Consider the following 15,997-nt stretch of genomic DNA (forward strand, 5'->3'; position numbering starts at 1 on the left):
GAGTCCAGCTATATATATATATATATATATATATATATATATATATATATATATATATATATATATATATATATATATATATATGTGTGTGTGTGTGTGTGTGTGTGTGCCTATTCTGTGCAGTGGTACTATAAAGGTTTAACAATGATTAAAAGAATAAGAAGGTTACAACTACAACTAAAGCCTACATCTTCACATTTTCCACACAGGCCAAGTCTGTCACAACCCTTATTCACTCATTCCATCTACAGACACAACACACAACTTATAATGCATGACAGATTCTTGTTCAGCAACATTAGAAGTGATCACAGAGGATTTTTCTTTTTAAAACATTTAGATAAGTGGAGATTTATCACAACCCTCCTGAAACTTTATGATAAAAAAAAGAAGTGAGACAACTTGCAGGACATATTGAAAAACTGGGTTGAACTGCAGGTGGCATGGCACTGAGAGTTCAGCAACACATCACTGCACCAAGGCTGAACCATCGGCCAAGGCAGGGAAAGCCCCGACTGATGTTTGCCTGGGTGTGTTTTGGAACAATTTTACACTTGATGCCGCTTCACTGCTCACAAATGCACTGCCTGCCAACATGACAAATCTATAAAGGTTACACCCCAGTCCTGTAGAGAACAGCTGATTAGACTCAACACACCTGCAGCATATACAATATAAAACTTATCACTATGCGATCATGTGAGGTGGCTCAACATAACAACATCTCCTTTTAGTGGTCATTTACATTTAACAAAGTTTTAATGAGTTGTAAACATGTCTTTGGTTTATAAAAACAAACAAACAAAACCGTTTGTAACCTTAAAAAGCTCATATTTGACTGATGTTGTCATGTTTTAGAGCGACACAACATTGAGACTGTGAGCTGACTGATGGCTGCATCTACTGTGATTTCATAAAGTTCAACAATGACACTCACACACACAAACTCACAGAGAAAGGCCAAACTAACCGCGTCCACTCAGAGGCTGTGTGCTTGTATGTCAAATTGTGTTTTATTGTTTCTTCTAATTCTCCGTTATATCTAAAACTATTAGTACATCCATCCATTCATCCCTCTTCTGCCACTTATCCGGGGTCGGGTTGCGGGGGCAGCAGCCTAAGCAGGGAAGCCCAGACTATTAGTACAGACTGGTAGAATTGAAGGACTCAGTGAGAGAGACAAGCTTGAAAACTCACAAGCGCAAATTTTAACCAAGGATTTGCTTGTGTGTTTAATATTGTTTATTATTTCAGAACAGCAGATATTCTCTGTGGCGTAATTTAAATAGGAAAATGCAATAATGCAAGATTCACTTCCATCCAAGTTGGAATTTTTCATCAAGATCTTGCAGAACGATGGGAATGTGACGACTAGGTAGACCCTTCATACACCAATGATTTTTATTTTAATTTGAGGTTAAGGTGTAAAAAGGATCTTGCTTGTGCCCTGAACCACTCTTTCACATCTGGAGCCCAATAAACCCTGGCAATGCCATATCACAAAATATCCGTACACTCAGTGAAAAAAGATCTTCCAAATCTATTGGCAGAAGAATCTCGTCCTTCTGTACACTCAGGTTGCCAGAAAGCCCTTCTTTGGTCCCATAATGTTGCTAAACTTAAACCTAACCAACCCTAGACAACTCTCTGTTGAATCTATGTGGTGATTTTTCTTTTTCAGACGGTGTCAGACGGTGTACTTCACAGGATAAATCTTTTAAACTTGTCAATCCTTCAAGCATGTTGGACGATTGAACATAATTTCAACAACCTTGATGAGATTTCCTTTGGATAAAAGTGAAGCTCTGAAAATAAAACACCAGCTTCATGTTGGCATCAATGGAAAAGTAACATTAAGGGCTGTCTAGGAGATATTCACTTGCTTTTTGCTTCAATATATCCCAACCTGGCATCCTGAAGCGGCTCTACATATGAAACAGATGCAATAACCTCCAACTGCCTTCCCATTTAGATGTGAATATAATTATTAATAAAATTAAATTTAAGTCTCTGCATTGAGAGCCCATATTTATAAAAACAACTGGAACTTGAAGGTTTTGACAAACAGCAGAAAAACTGAGTTAAAATATATTTTCCAGCCTTACAAATTTACTGCTTAACGCTACAGAAGAAGAGATTTAACTATATTTCTGTTTATTCACAAGGATACATTAACAATGTAATGATGCCAACCAAGAGACAAATTACAGACATTTTAAATGTGTTGTCATGTTGCGGTTAGACACTGTATAAACCAAACCAAAAGACTAACAATACGTACTTTTTATTCATTTCATAGTTTCATCTTTGACATTATTGATAAAAAAAAAAAGAGTTCATATCATGAATGTTTCTTCAACGTCACAGACAGCGTGACAGTAGTGATTACATAATGCTTTGTTGAGACTTGGTTTAGTAGTGCAGTTTGCATTGCTCTCAATGTCCCTGCTACTTCTGTGTGTCGAGTGCAGTGGTGCTGATAGCAGCTACCTGAGGGAAATAACCTCCATTCAGTGTTGCCTCACCTGCATATTGAGACAAGCAACTTTTAGTTGTCCGAGTCATTATATCACCCTGATGTAACTCGAGAGAAAGAAAATCTGCCTCTTCCTGTTCCTCACTCCCTCTCCCCTCCTGTAAGAAGACTTTATTCAAGACACTTGTTTCAGTAGTTTTAGGCCAGAAAAGACCAGTGACAGAGCCCAGAGTCAGTCCACGAGATGAGTCAGAAAAATCCACATCCACGCTTGACAGCAAGTCTTTCAATAATCCTTTGAATACGCCGTCTTCCCCTGCTGGAAAATCCTGGTGCATCTCCTCCGCATCCATTTCCTCCTCCACTGGGGGAGTTAATGCAGCATTCTGGGGTTTGTAGTTGCTAATTTCAACAAATATTGTCCCAGTAGCTGTCAGTGATGTAGAATCCTCTGCTGTGGGATGAACTGATCCAATCTGGGGCATTTCGAAATGAATGTTAGGGTAGACCTCATCCCGCTCCTCCTGGGAGATCACAGTGATGGGGGACAGGGGAGGATCGCTGTCAGTGGTTGAGAATAATGGCTCAGTTCTTTCATCCTGGTGACAAAAAAAGATAAATAAATATTTTTTAAAAAAAGCCAGAAGTATATCTGTAGTAAAAACAAAAAAAAAGTTGCACATATATAAAGAGAAATTAGCTTAATATGAAAATAAATTAGTCTGAAGGTGAAATAGATGATGTACAAATGTGCAAACCATTTTGTGAGTGACTGTGGATATTTGCAAATGTGTGTCTGAATCCTCACACAAATAACAAGCAAACTGCAAACACATTTATAATTACACAATCACAAATAACAAGCTGCAGAAACATAATATTTTGCTCAGATTTTTACTCTCAACTTCCCAGTATCATCAATTTCATGTTCAAAAAGGTTTGTGTGAATATAAATGGATGTCCTGATAGTCATGGATCAGATTACATTTGTAGATGGATCAGGTTGTTTGTGCATGTGAAGTTTTTAGAACCACAAATACATGCTGCATGCTGGTGAGAGGATGAGTTGTCTGGATTTTATAGGATTTGAACATCATTTCTTTATATTTTTTTTATTTAAGTGGTATTTAAGAATACTTTATATATCAGAATAGTTTATTACCCCTAGATTATAGCATAAATGGATAGATGGATAGATGAATACATAGCAGCTTAAATCCTGTATACTTTCTATGGATCCATCCGTTTATCTGTCCGTCCACAAAAAAAAAACATTTATTGTTTTATTTTTGGGGATCAATTGTTTCGTACAAAATGCAAGTATAAAACTGAAATATAACCAATTGTTTCCCATTTAATTCTTCATAGGCATCTAATGATCTGCCTGTCTGTCCGTCTGCCTGTCTGTCTGTCTGTCTGCCCGTCCGTCCGTCTGCCTGTCTGTCTGCCTATCTGTCTGTCTGCCCGTCCGTCTGCCTGTCTGTCTGCCTATCTGTCTGTCTGCCCGTCTGCCTGCCTGTCTGTCTGTCTGCCTATCTGTCTGTCTGCCCGTCTGTCTGCCTGTCTGCCTGTCTGTCTGCCCGTCCGTCTGCCTGTCTGTCTGCCTATCTGTCTGTCTGCCCGTCTGCCTGCCTGTCTGTCCGTCTGCCTATCTGTCTGTCTGCCCGTCTGTCTCTCTATTTGATCACATGAATTAGACAAACATGGATGTGTTGTCAACAAAGCAAAGCAGCTGATGCGTCAGAATAAAAGGACAAAACAATCGCTTCAGTATTCACAGTTTCTAGATGTTTAAACCGTTCGTGTAATATTTTCAAAGCTGCTTTGTTGGTTTTAGTGTAGTTGCTGCAGCTACGAGCTGTTGCTGTTCTGGCTACTTTAATAACTGCAGTCCATAGAAAAACATAGGTACATGAACATGAGCCGACTATCTGCTCGCGTTATTTTACCTCCAGTAGTCTGATGGCGGTACTGTGTCCTAGTTTTGGTAAGTTTTCAGCAAGCCCTGCTGGTCCCCAGGATATACATTTCTGTTTAATCCTAAAAAACAGAGAAGACAGATAAACAGGATTTTATTGTTCAGCTCGGACGAAATTAAACAAAACCCACCAACGCTGATGCGAAATTAGTGTCCCCGCAGATAAAACCACCAGATTTAAATAGGGGTTTGGGTTTCTGTTCATGTGAACTGGGTGATATCAGTTTTGCTCATTTCCTCATGCCGTGGTGTGGCATTTTTACAAAAAAAATCACCCGCAATGGCATAGATGCTTCTACCTAGTAAAACAAAACTTATCATTTGAAGGAGACAGGAAAAAAAAAAGAAAAGAAAAACAACTAAGCTCTGATTAACTTCACAAATGACTTTCACCATCAGATCATGTGTTGTGTCTGTTAGGGTGACTGTTGCTTTCCACGGAACGATGCGAGTATAAGCAGGACTGATATTAATTATTACCGTTCCCTCACGCAGCTCCAGTACATCAGGTTCACAACAATCACTACGAAGACGGTAAAGATGAACACAATCACAATCACCAGGCCAACTAAAAGATACAAGAAGAGAAACACACCACGGATTCACAGACTTCTTGATAAAAGACTAAGAAAACAAATTAATAAACAGCATTTATGTTTTGGAATTTAATGCAGAGAGCAGGACAGGCGGAGACTGACCTCCAGGCGCTGGATGCTGAGAGGAGATCTGTCTTCCTCGAGGTCCTTCTCCTGCTGAGTTGGACACAGTCAGTTGCAGAACCAGAGCTCCTTCTGGGCAGTCCAGCCACATCGGTCTTTGGCTAGATGCAGGTACTGTTACTGGAGACAAAAGAATGACAATAAGGTCTTTCCTAGCCTAAAAAAGGTTAATTTATCACTGGATGTTAAGCTTTAATACACTCATTTAAGTAAGAAAAGCTGTCCTGATGTTTGCCGATGAGCCAACGGCATGGATCACTGTTTTGTTTGCATCACTGTGTGTGATGGCTGTGTCTACAGCTTCACATGGGTAATATCAAAGTGCATCACACATACATCTTTATGTATTTGTTCAACCAGGATTTAATTTGCAGACCAATATTAGTCATCCATTTCATGTAGCATCACAACTATTCTGAAAAAGCCTGCATTTTAGTTTATGTTGTGATGGTATGGTTTTTATTTGTTGTTTTCTTGAGTTTCAGTGGCTCCAGTCCCTTGGCTGTGAACCAGCAGGTGGCCATGGGGTGGAGCCAGCTAATTGGACCAAACCAGTAGCAGAACTGGGAGGGGGAATTTAGGGTTTTCTTTTGTTCATTTAGTTAGGTTTTTTTGTGTGTCATCCCTTTTGTCTGTTTTGTTTGGGCAGATCAGCCACTATTTAAGTTTACCCTTGTGTGTTATTTGTTAGGTCAGTTTGTTTCATTTTGATGCTTGAGTTACTTCTGTTATGAATTTTTTTGATTATAGTTTTGTTTAGCTGACCTCTTTTATAGGCCTGATTTATTCATTTATGTTAAAACTTTTTCTTTTTGGGTCAAAATAAAAACCCTATTTTTTTTACTTTGAACCTGTGCCTGACTGTGCTTCACTGCTCGGCCCATCATAGTGATTCAAACACATATTTCCACTGGAGTGTGGATATACTCTAAATTTTCTGCATGCTACATTTTAAAGACCTGTTTATCAAATCATAAACTTCTGTTGGTATGGAAAATACCATGAGATGTGACAAAGTGAGTCGTCTGCAAACCAGAAGGTTGGAGGACAGATTCCAGACTATTCTATACTACATGCCCAAGATCCTTCCCCCACAGTGCCCCCTGATATGTCCATCTACACGTGACATGTGGCGTTGAAAAGCTTTGTGGAAAAGTGCCATATAAAACCAAAGTCAGGCAAAGATGAGACACACAATGTCCTGTTATTATCATAAACTGAGGAATAATAACTCAGAATATTAAGTAAAAGCTAGTCTTTATGCCTTCATCCTTCCAGACATGAAAACTGGATAACTACTCTACAACAAAGCAAGAAGACAGAATTATCATCTATTTTTCAGACCATGAAGCCATTTGAAATCATTCTAACATTGTCCTTTCTTTGCAGCATCATCTTTCCTGTTCTCTTCCCCTTTTTTCCTTATAAAAAGCATATTTCGCTGCATTATTTTGTAAGAAAAATAACAACTTAGGTCAAGCATGAGCTACCCCACTCTGGCTGGGATTAGTTTACCCAAACCCTAACTGATCATCCCCATCATGCCTCACCTAACACATCCAAAGAGAGCAAATAGCTCTACCAAATCGAACAAAGTTAATCATTTCTAAGAATGATTTATAAATCTGCAGCTCTCTGCAATACGTGATACACACTACACCATTCACAAAGTGAAGTAAAATTAAACTCTTTCCAGCTTCTTTGCGCCCAAGTTATTACTAGAAAGAGCAGAAGTGTAGAGAGTGGAGTGGAAAACTATCTTGCAGTCACATAAAGAAAAGTGAAACAATGCAAAGCGATGCGTTACATTTTATTGTCCCCAAAGGGAAATTTGGCCTGGACTCGAGCGCTGTAACACTAGCTGCCTTGACAACATCAATGCTACATCAGTGCACTACACAAAACAACAATAAATTAAAGTATAACCAGCAGAATTCACAATCTATTGCTTAATACTCATTTGAGATGAAAAACAGAAAAACATCTTTGCATCTATGATTTTGATAGTTGATCAAAGTCATATATGTGTCATCATCTATGCTAAAGAGAACAGGGGCTGTCCTGTTTGTAGTCTGTGCCTAGTTCTCAGTCTAAATCTTGTTGTCAAATGTCTGCCTACAAACGCTATGTCCAACTCTGAATCCTGGTAACACTAATGCTAAAAACAACCAGTTGAACCCCAAAGATGTTAACAACATGGTTTGTCAAACATTGGGTGATTAATAAAGGAAGACAGAGACAGAAAACAGAACTGATTGCAGAGCTCTACAGAAAGAAGAGGATGCACACACAGCAATGTGTACAAACACAGCAGGTTACGGCTTGGCACAGCAAGCAGAGGAAAAAACAAACTAAATGATAAGATGGAGAACAGAAGTGAAAAAGAACATGTGGATTACAAGCTGACAATAAAATACTGAGAGTAACGTGACCGTTCATTCAGAAACAATGCAGCCTAATGCAGCATCTAAGTGCCTGTTTTATCAAACCAAAGAGGAACATTTTTTGGTTTTAACGAGACCGTGCCTTTTGCAAACACCTCACAGTGCAGTGAGTTCTAGAGAAAACCCAATGACATTCAGCAGTCACATAACACTTAAAAAAGAGGAAGGTTTACTCTCAGGTGCTCTCATTCTGACGTTCCACAAATAGCTTCCAAGGCGGGCAAGTTAGTAACAGCCTTTACCGAAGCATGTGAGCATGTAGCCACATGGCTTCCTGTTTGTGGCCAGAGCGGATTCTAGAAAACTCAGAGACTTTGTGAAAATGTTGACAACCCATGCCAAACATCTGAGCTCTCAAGTAAACATCTTTTCAAGCATTTGTCAAAAACTTTTCTAAAGACACACAAGAGAAACAGTGAAGCAGGGAGACATAAAACGTTTTATCAGTGTAAAGAGTTTGACTGTATACCCTAATTTTGTTTCACCTTAAACAATTTTTTTTTTTTTTTTGTGATTATTGATCATTTAGAAATCATCAAATGAATCAAAAATCACCTGACGGTTTAACATTTGTGTGTCACCACGTTACGGGAAGTCAGAGCTAAGAAACCCTGCTGATGCACTGAAAACTTGAGGGCGTGGAGTAACAATGGAAGCCTGGTTGCACACTTTTCATTATGTAACTGTGGTTTGTGTTGAGAAGCAATTTATGCATACTGCTGCATATTTAATTTACCACACATGTGTGCATACAGGTATTATAGGAAACCTTTGCCATCCCAAGGTAAAGTACACATTGCACAGTTAGAAAAGAGGACCAGAAAGGGCAGAGCTGATGATGAGCAAGAACAGGAAACTCTCTGCAAAGTTGTGGTTCCTCCTCCAAACCTCCTCATCAAATCAACGTGAAATTTTACACTGAAGAAGATGTCTAAAAGATGTGAAAAGGCAGATTCATATCAGGGGCTTGAAAAGCAGGTTTGAATTTTAATTCGCACTTTTTGCACCAAGCTGAGCTGCCTCAAATCATTACTTAATAAGTCAATAATTTCATTTTATGTTTCCATAAAATGCTTATTTATATATAAAATAGTTTTTTAGGTGCTCACCATTATGTTTTGTGTTGCTGGAGTCCAGTGTCTGCATGTAGATGGTGTATTTTGTGATGAAGCCTCTCTGCTGGTCTACAGGCAACTCATCCCACTGGATCTCGATCCGATTGGCCTCATGGGCCAAAACATACACATTGGGACCGGAAAGTGGCTCTGAAGCACACACAGTGACACACAAAGACTGATCTATCACATCATAAACAAAGCTGAGATTTTAGTTTTGTGGTATAAGAGCCTTACTCTGTTCTCCAGAGTAGATCAGGCTGGATGCTGGAGAACTTACACCTCCAGTGGTTACAGCATACAGAGATATATTATACCTCACACCTGCTGTCAAACCTGTAACAATATAAATATTAAAAGAAACATGTCATTTAAAAGAAACATGTTGTTTATTTATTAAACAACTGGCTTAAAGGCATCATATGACTTCTTGAACAGCTGGTGGTGTAGTGGGAACACAAAGTGCAGTATATAAAGATGTAGTATATAAATGACCACAAGAGGTCACTGTTGTACTCTTGATACATAATTTGGTTAAGTTCAGCAAACGCGCCCTCTGGTGTTATGAATGAAATTAAATTAACAGATAAATAAAAGAAAGATCAAGAAAAAACACGTGTTCAATTAATGGGAACTTGTGCAATCTTAAACCTCATAATCAATTTAGTTATAAAGTTTTAGTTAAGACATTTGTACTTGAAATGAGATTTTTTTTTATGCTCTTAGTCACACACACATACCCACAAACACACACACACACACGCACACGCACACACAGTTACATACATACGTGTGTGTGTGTGTGTGTGCAAAACACATAGTAAAACTATATTTTCAGCTTTATCTGTTGTTAATGTTTCTCAGGATTGATGTAGTGTTAACTTAACAATGTCAGAAAAAATTTGAATACAAAATTGAAAACCCACTTTTCTTTTATAACTGCGTCATTAATAACAAGTATTCCTTTACACTTCTTATGACTATAAAATCCTAATCTGGCAAATATCCAGCTCATCAATTCTTTTTTTATGAATAAATGAAAACAATGTGACAATAAAGTTGTCAAAATCTGACCCTCCGTATGCAGGTTAATAGGTTAAACTGTAATGAAAATTAAATTAATTATGAAAATACATATTTGAACTCAGCTGGGAGAGAAATTCTAGCGAAACTTATGACAGAAAAAACATTTTTGATGATGAAGAATCATCCTTTTTTTTCTTTTTAGTAGAAATCATTGTAAAACAGAAAAACAACAATTTTCAGGATGTTTAGAACAAATCCAGTTAAGGTAAACATGACTGCACATTTTCTATTTGGAAAGGGTGACTGGGATGGGACTTTTATGATTGACAACAGTTTTTTTTCACAAAATCCATGACATGCGTTGGGGGAGCAAGTGGAATTGGCATGGTAGACCAAGGTCTTGTTACATGTAATAGACCAAAAACATGTTTTCCATTTATGTTTAGGTATAACCCAGTTCAGCAGCGTATGTTTGTGTTTTTCAGTTATGATTAAAAGGTAAGAGTACCTGTGATTAGTGTGCTTCTAGTATCCATTGCTAGCTTCTTCCATTGCAGCCTTGTTGCAGGTACACTTGGATATTCAATCACATAGTATAACAGTTCTGCTCCAAATGTCCATGACCAGGAGACCAGCACAGCATCACCATTAGCAGCAGGAACCAACTTAAACTGAGTAGGTCCCAAAACATCTGAACAGTTAAGAGAAGTTATTAGGTTCTTGTTCTCACAACTCCAGCATTAATTCATTTTGGTTTCTGAGTAGTGTTACTGTACCTGAGTGTCTGAGTTCCACATTAGCTGATGGAGACATCCCAAATGAGGTTACTGCACAGATATTTAGAGCCTGGACCCCTCCAGCTACCTGAACTGAACACTTTGTGGAAGCAGCAGGACAGGTTTCCTCATGACCATTAGCCAGAAAGATCTTGTAATGCTGCACAGCACCTGTGTAATCCTCTGGAGGTAGAGGCTGAAAAAGAGGCCAGTTCACCACATATTATTCACTCTTTCAAATTATCCAGAAAATTTTGTGAAAGAACAGATAGCAATATTTGCTCATGGAGAGGACTAGAAGACTGAAAGCATTCCCGAATCTATCTTTCACAAATGTCAAAGTAATACAACCAATCTGCTATTATGAGGGGCTTTGAACAGGAACTCTGACTTAAAATATCTATCCAAAGCTAGTTTAGCTGTACAAACTTAAAACTTATAGCAAACATTAAAATTTAATCAACTAAAAAACTTTTTTAAAGGGGAAAAATATGTAATGAGCAGAAGTTCCTATGTAATAAGGAACTCTAAATGAAGAAGTACAGAAGAAGAATGAACCTTTATTGACATTCTACGTGGGTACAATGAATTTGGAAGTGCAAGCTTTCCCAGTGCTAAAAGAGATTTTAAAAAGGCAATAAAAACAATTATAAATATATTTACATGCATACACACATGCATTCATTCACATATATATATTTACATATGTACACATACATGCATACCCAAACACATATACATACATATACACATACATACATATGCATACAGACATACATACAGATAATAGACATAAAATCACTCAAGCAGTGTTTCTACATTGAGTCAGCCTCAAGCAAAGCAGTTCTGAATAAAATAAAGCAAAATATTTACATCTAAAGGGAGCAATTCAGTCATTTGGAAATTATTTAAACCCACTGTGAAACCACATTGTGTGTGTAACTGAGACACCCTACCTTCCACAAAACAGTAACAATCCTCGTCCCATTTTGGTCCAGGTCTCCTAACGTTCTCCACACATGGAGCTGCTGTGACGGACCTGATAAAAAGGCAAACAAGTTGTGGGTTTTCATCGAGGGCTCAACAAATCAAACACAATCACATTAAAACTGCCTTTGTTACTCGGTAAATGACAACTGAGCTTACATTTTCCGGGGCTCTTCGTTTTCTTCGATGGGCTCCATTTGCTGCAGAGCAACCTTTGACTGTTGTTGGTTGTAAAGCTGGATGCATCGGTACATGCCAGCACCGAGTCACATGTTCTCATCTGGAAGTCATATTCAGTCAGAGGCTTCAAGTTGTCCACTCGAATTAGACCCACACTGACTTCTGTGACCCCTCCGGCTTCCTAAAAACATCAGAATAAGTCACTGCCTGACAGAGTTTGACGCTTAGAATAATCGTATCAAGGGTTTCCTAACATCAAATTACCCAGAAACCATTATCTGCACGCAATCTGATGCAGGGTTTAAGATGCACAGAAGACTCAGCAGTTTCCCAATGCAACATGGCTGCCATGGAGTCGTTCCCAAACTCTGCATTAATGATACGAGGGGTCTCTGGTATCACTGAAATGCAAATGAACACAAAAGACGTGAGAACAAGGCGACTTCCCACGATGATGCACCCTATTATACACACTAATAATAAAAGGAAAAGGCTGCTGAAGTGCATGCTAAAACTTGAAAAGCCCATGTCAGCAGTGACGGAGGTGGGCACAGAGTCAAATGTTTCTTTTGAAGAGATGTGGCAATGACAGAAAAACAGTTTGCTGTTTGGCAGTTTCGTCAAACTCTGAACACAAAGTAACAGACTCAGCACAACACTTAGCAGGATGACTAACTTCTAAAGATCAAGCCGATAAAAATGATTAAGTACAAAGTGTATTTGGTATATAAACTCTCATTAATTGCCTTTATTATGCTATGCTTACCTGTATCCTTCACTGAGAGAGTGAAAGGATCAGACTGTGATGCTCCAAAGTGGTTGTAAGCAGTGATCATCAACAGGTATTTAGTGTTTTCATCTAACCCCGCTCGTGGTATGGTAATTTCTTCAACTTCCCAGATTTGATCAAAGTGTATTTGGGTCCCATTTTCACTAACAATAAAAAGATGGATGAGAAAATGTAGGTTTTCTTTTTCCCCAAACAGATTAAAAATAAGGTTAAAAGCATGCATTAATATAAGATTTTAAAAAAAAATTATTTTATATGAAATAAATAAATAAAAATATAGTAATACCTGCTGACTGACACATTGTAGGATTTTGGCAGGTGAGTTTCATTTCCTCTCTGCCATGAACAACCTATCAGCTTTGAGGTCCTTGTCGTGTCACAGATGATATTTCTGGGTTTATCTGGAGGGACTTCAACAGGCAGAAAATAGGAAGACAAAATACATTAACATATATATATATATATATATATATATATATATATATATATATATATATATATATATATATATATATATATATATATATATATATATATATATATATATATCATGAACATCTTTATTTCCGTTTTATGTAATATTTCATTTTCTTAAATTTATGTATGTTAGATCATGATGTCTTCTTTAAGTTTTATAAATGTGTCTGCTTCTTCTCCAAGAAACATGCAGTAAGCAGTACCAATCACATCAGTTATTATGTAGATTCTTTTATTTTTATTCTATTTAAATATCTAGTTACAAAAGTTAAGCTCATGTTGTGATAAATTAGCCTCTGCTCTAATCTGATTATTTTTAGCATGATTGATTTTGAGTTCAGTACTCCGCGCTACTCGCATTGACACATAATTATGCAAAACTAAATTTCTCCTTAGTTTATCTAACTAATTGCAACATCATTATAACCCCTGAGAGATGACCTGATGCCACCCAGATACAACCTAGCCGTCGGCTGCCTGTAGCACTCAGCAAATTCTTAACATTGAAGCAGTGAGTTGTGAGTTTGTAAATTCTTATACACTTGAATATAACGATGCATTTCTCAATGGGAAGCATCATCTTTTCTACATTTTACTGTAAAGCTGCACCAGAATTTCAACAGTTTCTCAATTTACCAAATTCTATTGAAAGTCACAGTTTGAGCTGTTTTGTCTGACAAAAAAGACCCCACCAACTCTCACTCACTGACTCAGTGGCTGCTGCAGAGATGACGACAATCCCACACTGTGAGGCATTCAAACTGGTTTGGTTTTCTCCCATAAAGTCTTGATACAGAGCCTGAGATAACCTGCTTAGCAAACCTGATTCTTAACCTGTTTAGCTACAACCACAGGGCCTCAAACCAGAATAACAAGGAGTAAGCTCAGAACTATTGTGGCAGAAATTTGTTAACTAGATTACTCAATGTTACACCACAGTACAGCTGTATCTTATTTTCTGCTGTCTTAAAACCTTGCTATAAATCCATGTTTTATTTTAAATAAAAAAAACTGTATTTGACGGTATTACTTCTCATAATTAAGTAAAAACTAATCCTAACCATGTTAAGCTTCATAGTGCCTTTTAAAATGCAGTAATGTAATTTTAAAATGAATTACAACTAAAAAAAAAAACTTAAAAGTGTGACCGATACTTCTAGTTTACAGTAAAACAGTGAAATGTACATACGGCCGCCACGTAGACTCAGTCCATTGACAACGGTCAGCGTGGACTGATGTTCATGCAGTTTCATCTTGCAGACCACTGAGAATTGTGGCATCCATACACGGGGTAGAAAAAACACTGTTGTGGAGCTGTTGATTCTTTCTGATTGTCCCACATTCTCCTTGTTCCTCTCCAGAAACAATGTGGACCTGAAGGTGAGTGACACAATTATTTGTAAGGCAAACTTTAAAAGAAAAGATGGAGTGCAACTTGTCTAGTTTGAATTATCATGTATTTCTCAGAATATAATCCATAACGCAGCAGGGTTTAGAAGTTTTCTGATGGATTTCTTTTATTTTCATCTCCCCACCTCTGATGACTTTCATTGACCTGGCAGTACACCGTCAGGTTTGAGCCCAGAAGGAAAAGCGGAGCTGGCTCCACTGTCAGCTTGCCGTGGGGGATGAAGCGCTGGCAGTCAGCAGGGAGCAAAAGAAAGCCTGTCAAGACAGATGAAGCACCTCCTTTATTTTCCAAAAACAAGACGGAAAGTACGAGAATGAAAACCTGCCATGCAGAAAAAGTCCTTTCTGCCAACATCAGTGTAAGATAAAAACATGATCGTTTACCATGTTTAGCCTCACACTGTGGTAAAAACGTCAGGGCTCTGAGCTAAAAAAAACCCACATTAGAGAGTGTACCACGAAAGAAACTGTAGAAAGTGTCAGAGAGAGAGAGAGAGAGAGAAAAAAAACCTGCTTTCAAACCCACGTTCGAAGGAAGAAACAAGAAGAATAATCCATGTCCAAATAGTGGAGGAGAGATTCATCTCAGCTCTGGTCACGTCGACTGGAGGAACCAACTCATCATCTGTGGATAAAAGTTACATCTCTTAGAAATGACAGTTTTATTTAGTCATCATGATATACGTAGATAAATAGTAAGATCAATCCTACCTTAGCCGCCAGAGCTCAGGAGCATGGCTGTTCTGGCCCAACTTGAGGAGGAGGAGCAGCATTTATTTTCTCATCATTTTCAGAGTAAGTTTGTGGGTGATGACATTTTCAGAAAGGCTCACTTCTTCCATCTCTTCAACTTTCAACTTTGGCAAAAGCACGGCGTCAGATAAGAGAAAATATATTTCCCGCTGTGTTGCTCTGCTATCTAACGGATATTGAGATAAACACACATGTATGAAATCTACCTTATTCCAACGATTATTCTGAAAGCATAAAAGTTACTACATACATCCCTTTTTGTGTAGTTTTCTCTATCAGAACTAACAAACCATATAAAATCAATCTCACCAGAATGTCGAGCTGTTTGGCTTTTTAAAAGCAGTTTTCAGCAAACGTCTGTCTCCTTCAGACAACTTGCTTTGTGAGATGCATCTGACTGAAGTGATCATTGTGACGGGGGTTGCTCATTCTAAAGAGGCCATTGACCTACTTTGGTGGTAAAGCGCAAACTTTGAAGATTGGTTTTAGAACATCTGTGTCCCACATCAGCCTCCTGTTTATCATCACTACAAAGCACAAGTTGACTCTAAACTTCACTCTGCTGAACATTTGCTCCCAGAAAACTTGCTGCTGTTAGCAGATAATGAAACCATCATCAACCCAGCATGGACTGTCGGTTTGTACATAGAAAAATATGCCAACTATTGCTTCACCACAACCTGGTTACTTTCATTGATACTTATAAGAGCAATTTTTCATTTGTTTATGTAACACAGCTAATCTTAGATGTACTGATGCAGACAGTTTATCATGACACAAAAATAATTATTAAAATCACAACCTTTAAAATACAGCTTACCCTGTTGTAGTTTATGTCTGTAAGTAATGCCCTGAGGAGGGAAACA

The 15,997-nt window shown here is 38.0% G+C and overlaps 1 protein-coding gene across 1 annotated transcript; it reads right to left on the reverse strand.

Moving 5' to 3' along the window:
* Positions 1 to 2,448: 2,448 nt before the first annotated feature.
* Positions 2,449 to 15,560, reverse strand: il23r (interleukin 23 receptor; the record flags this gene model as incomplete). Its single annotated transcript, XM_079245686.1, has 17 exons — positions 2,449 to 2,525; positions 2,691 to 3,075; positions 4,426 to 4,516; positions 4,935 to 5,022; positions 5,153 to 5,293; positions 8,727 to 8,882; positions 8,970 to 9,068; positions 10,267 to 10,449; positions 10,535 to 10,730; positions 11,491 to 11,573; positions 11,681 to 11,882; positions 11,966 to 12,102; positions 12,468 to 12,634; positions 12,778 to 12,901; positions 14,158 to 14,342; positions 14,504 to 14,633; positions 15,530 to 15,560. 17 exons carry the CDS (start codon positions 15,558 to 15,560, stop codon positions 2,449 to 2,451), a joined length of 2,475 nt encoding a protein of 824 aa, XP_079101812.1.
* Between the last annotated feature and the right edge of the window lie 437 nt (positions 15,561 to 15,997).

Source organism: Telmatherina bonti, assembly GCF_933228915.1.
Source record: "Telmatherina bonti genome assembly, chromosome: 8".
NCBI lineage: Eukaryota > Metazoa > Chordata > Actinopteri > Atheriniformes > Telmatherinidae > Telmatherina > Telmatherina bonti.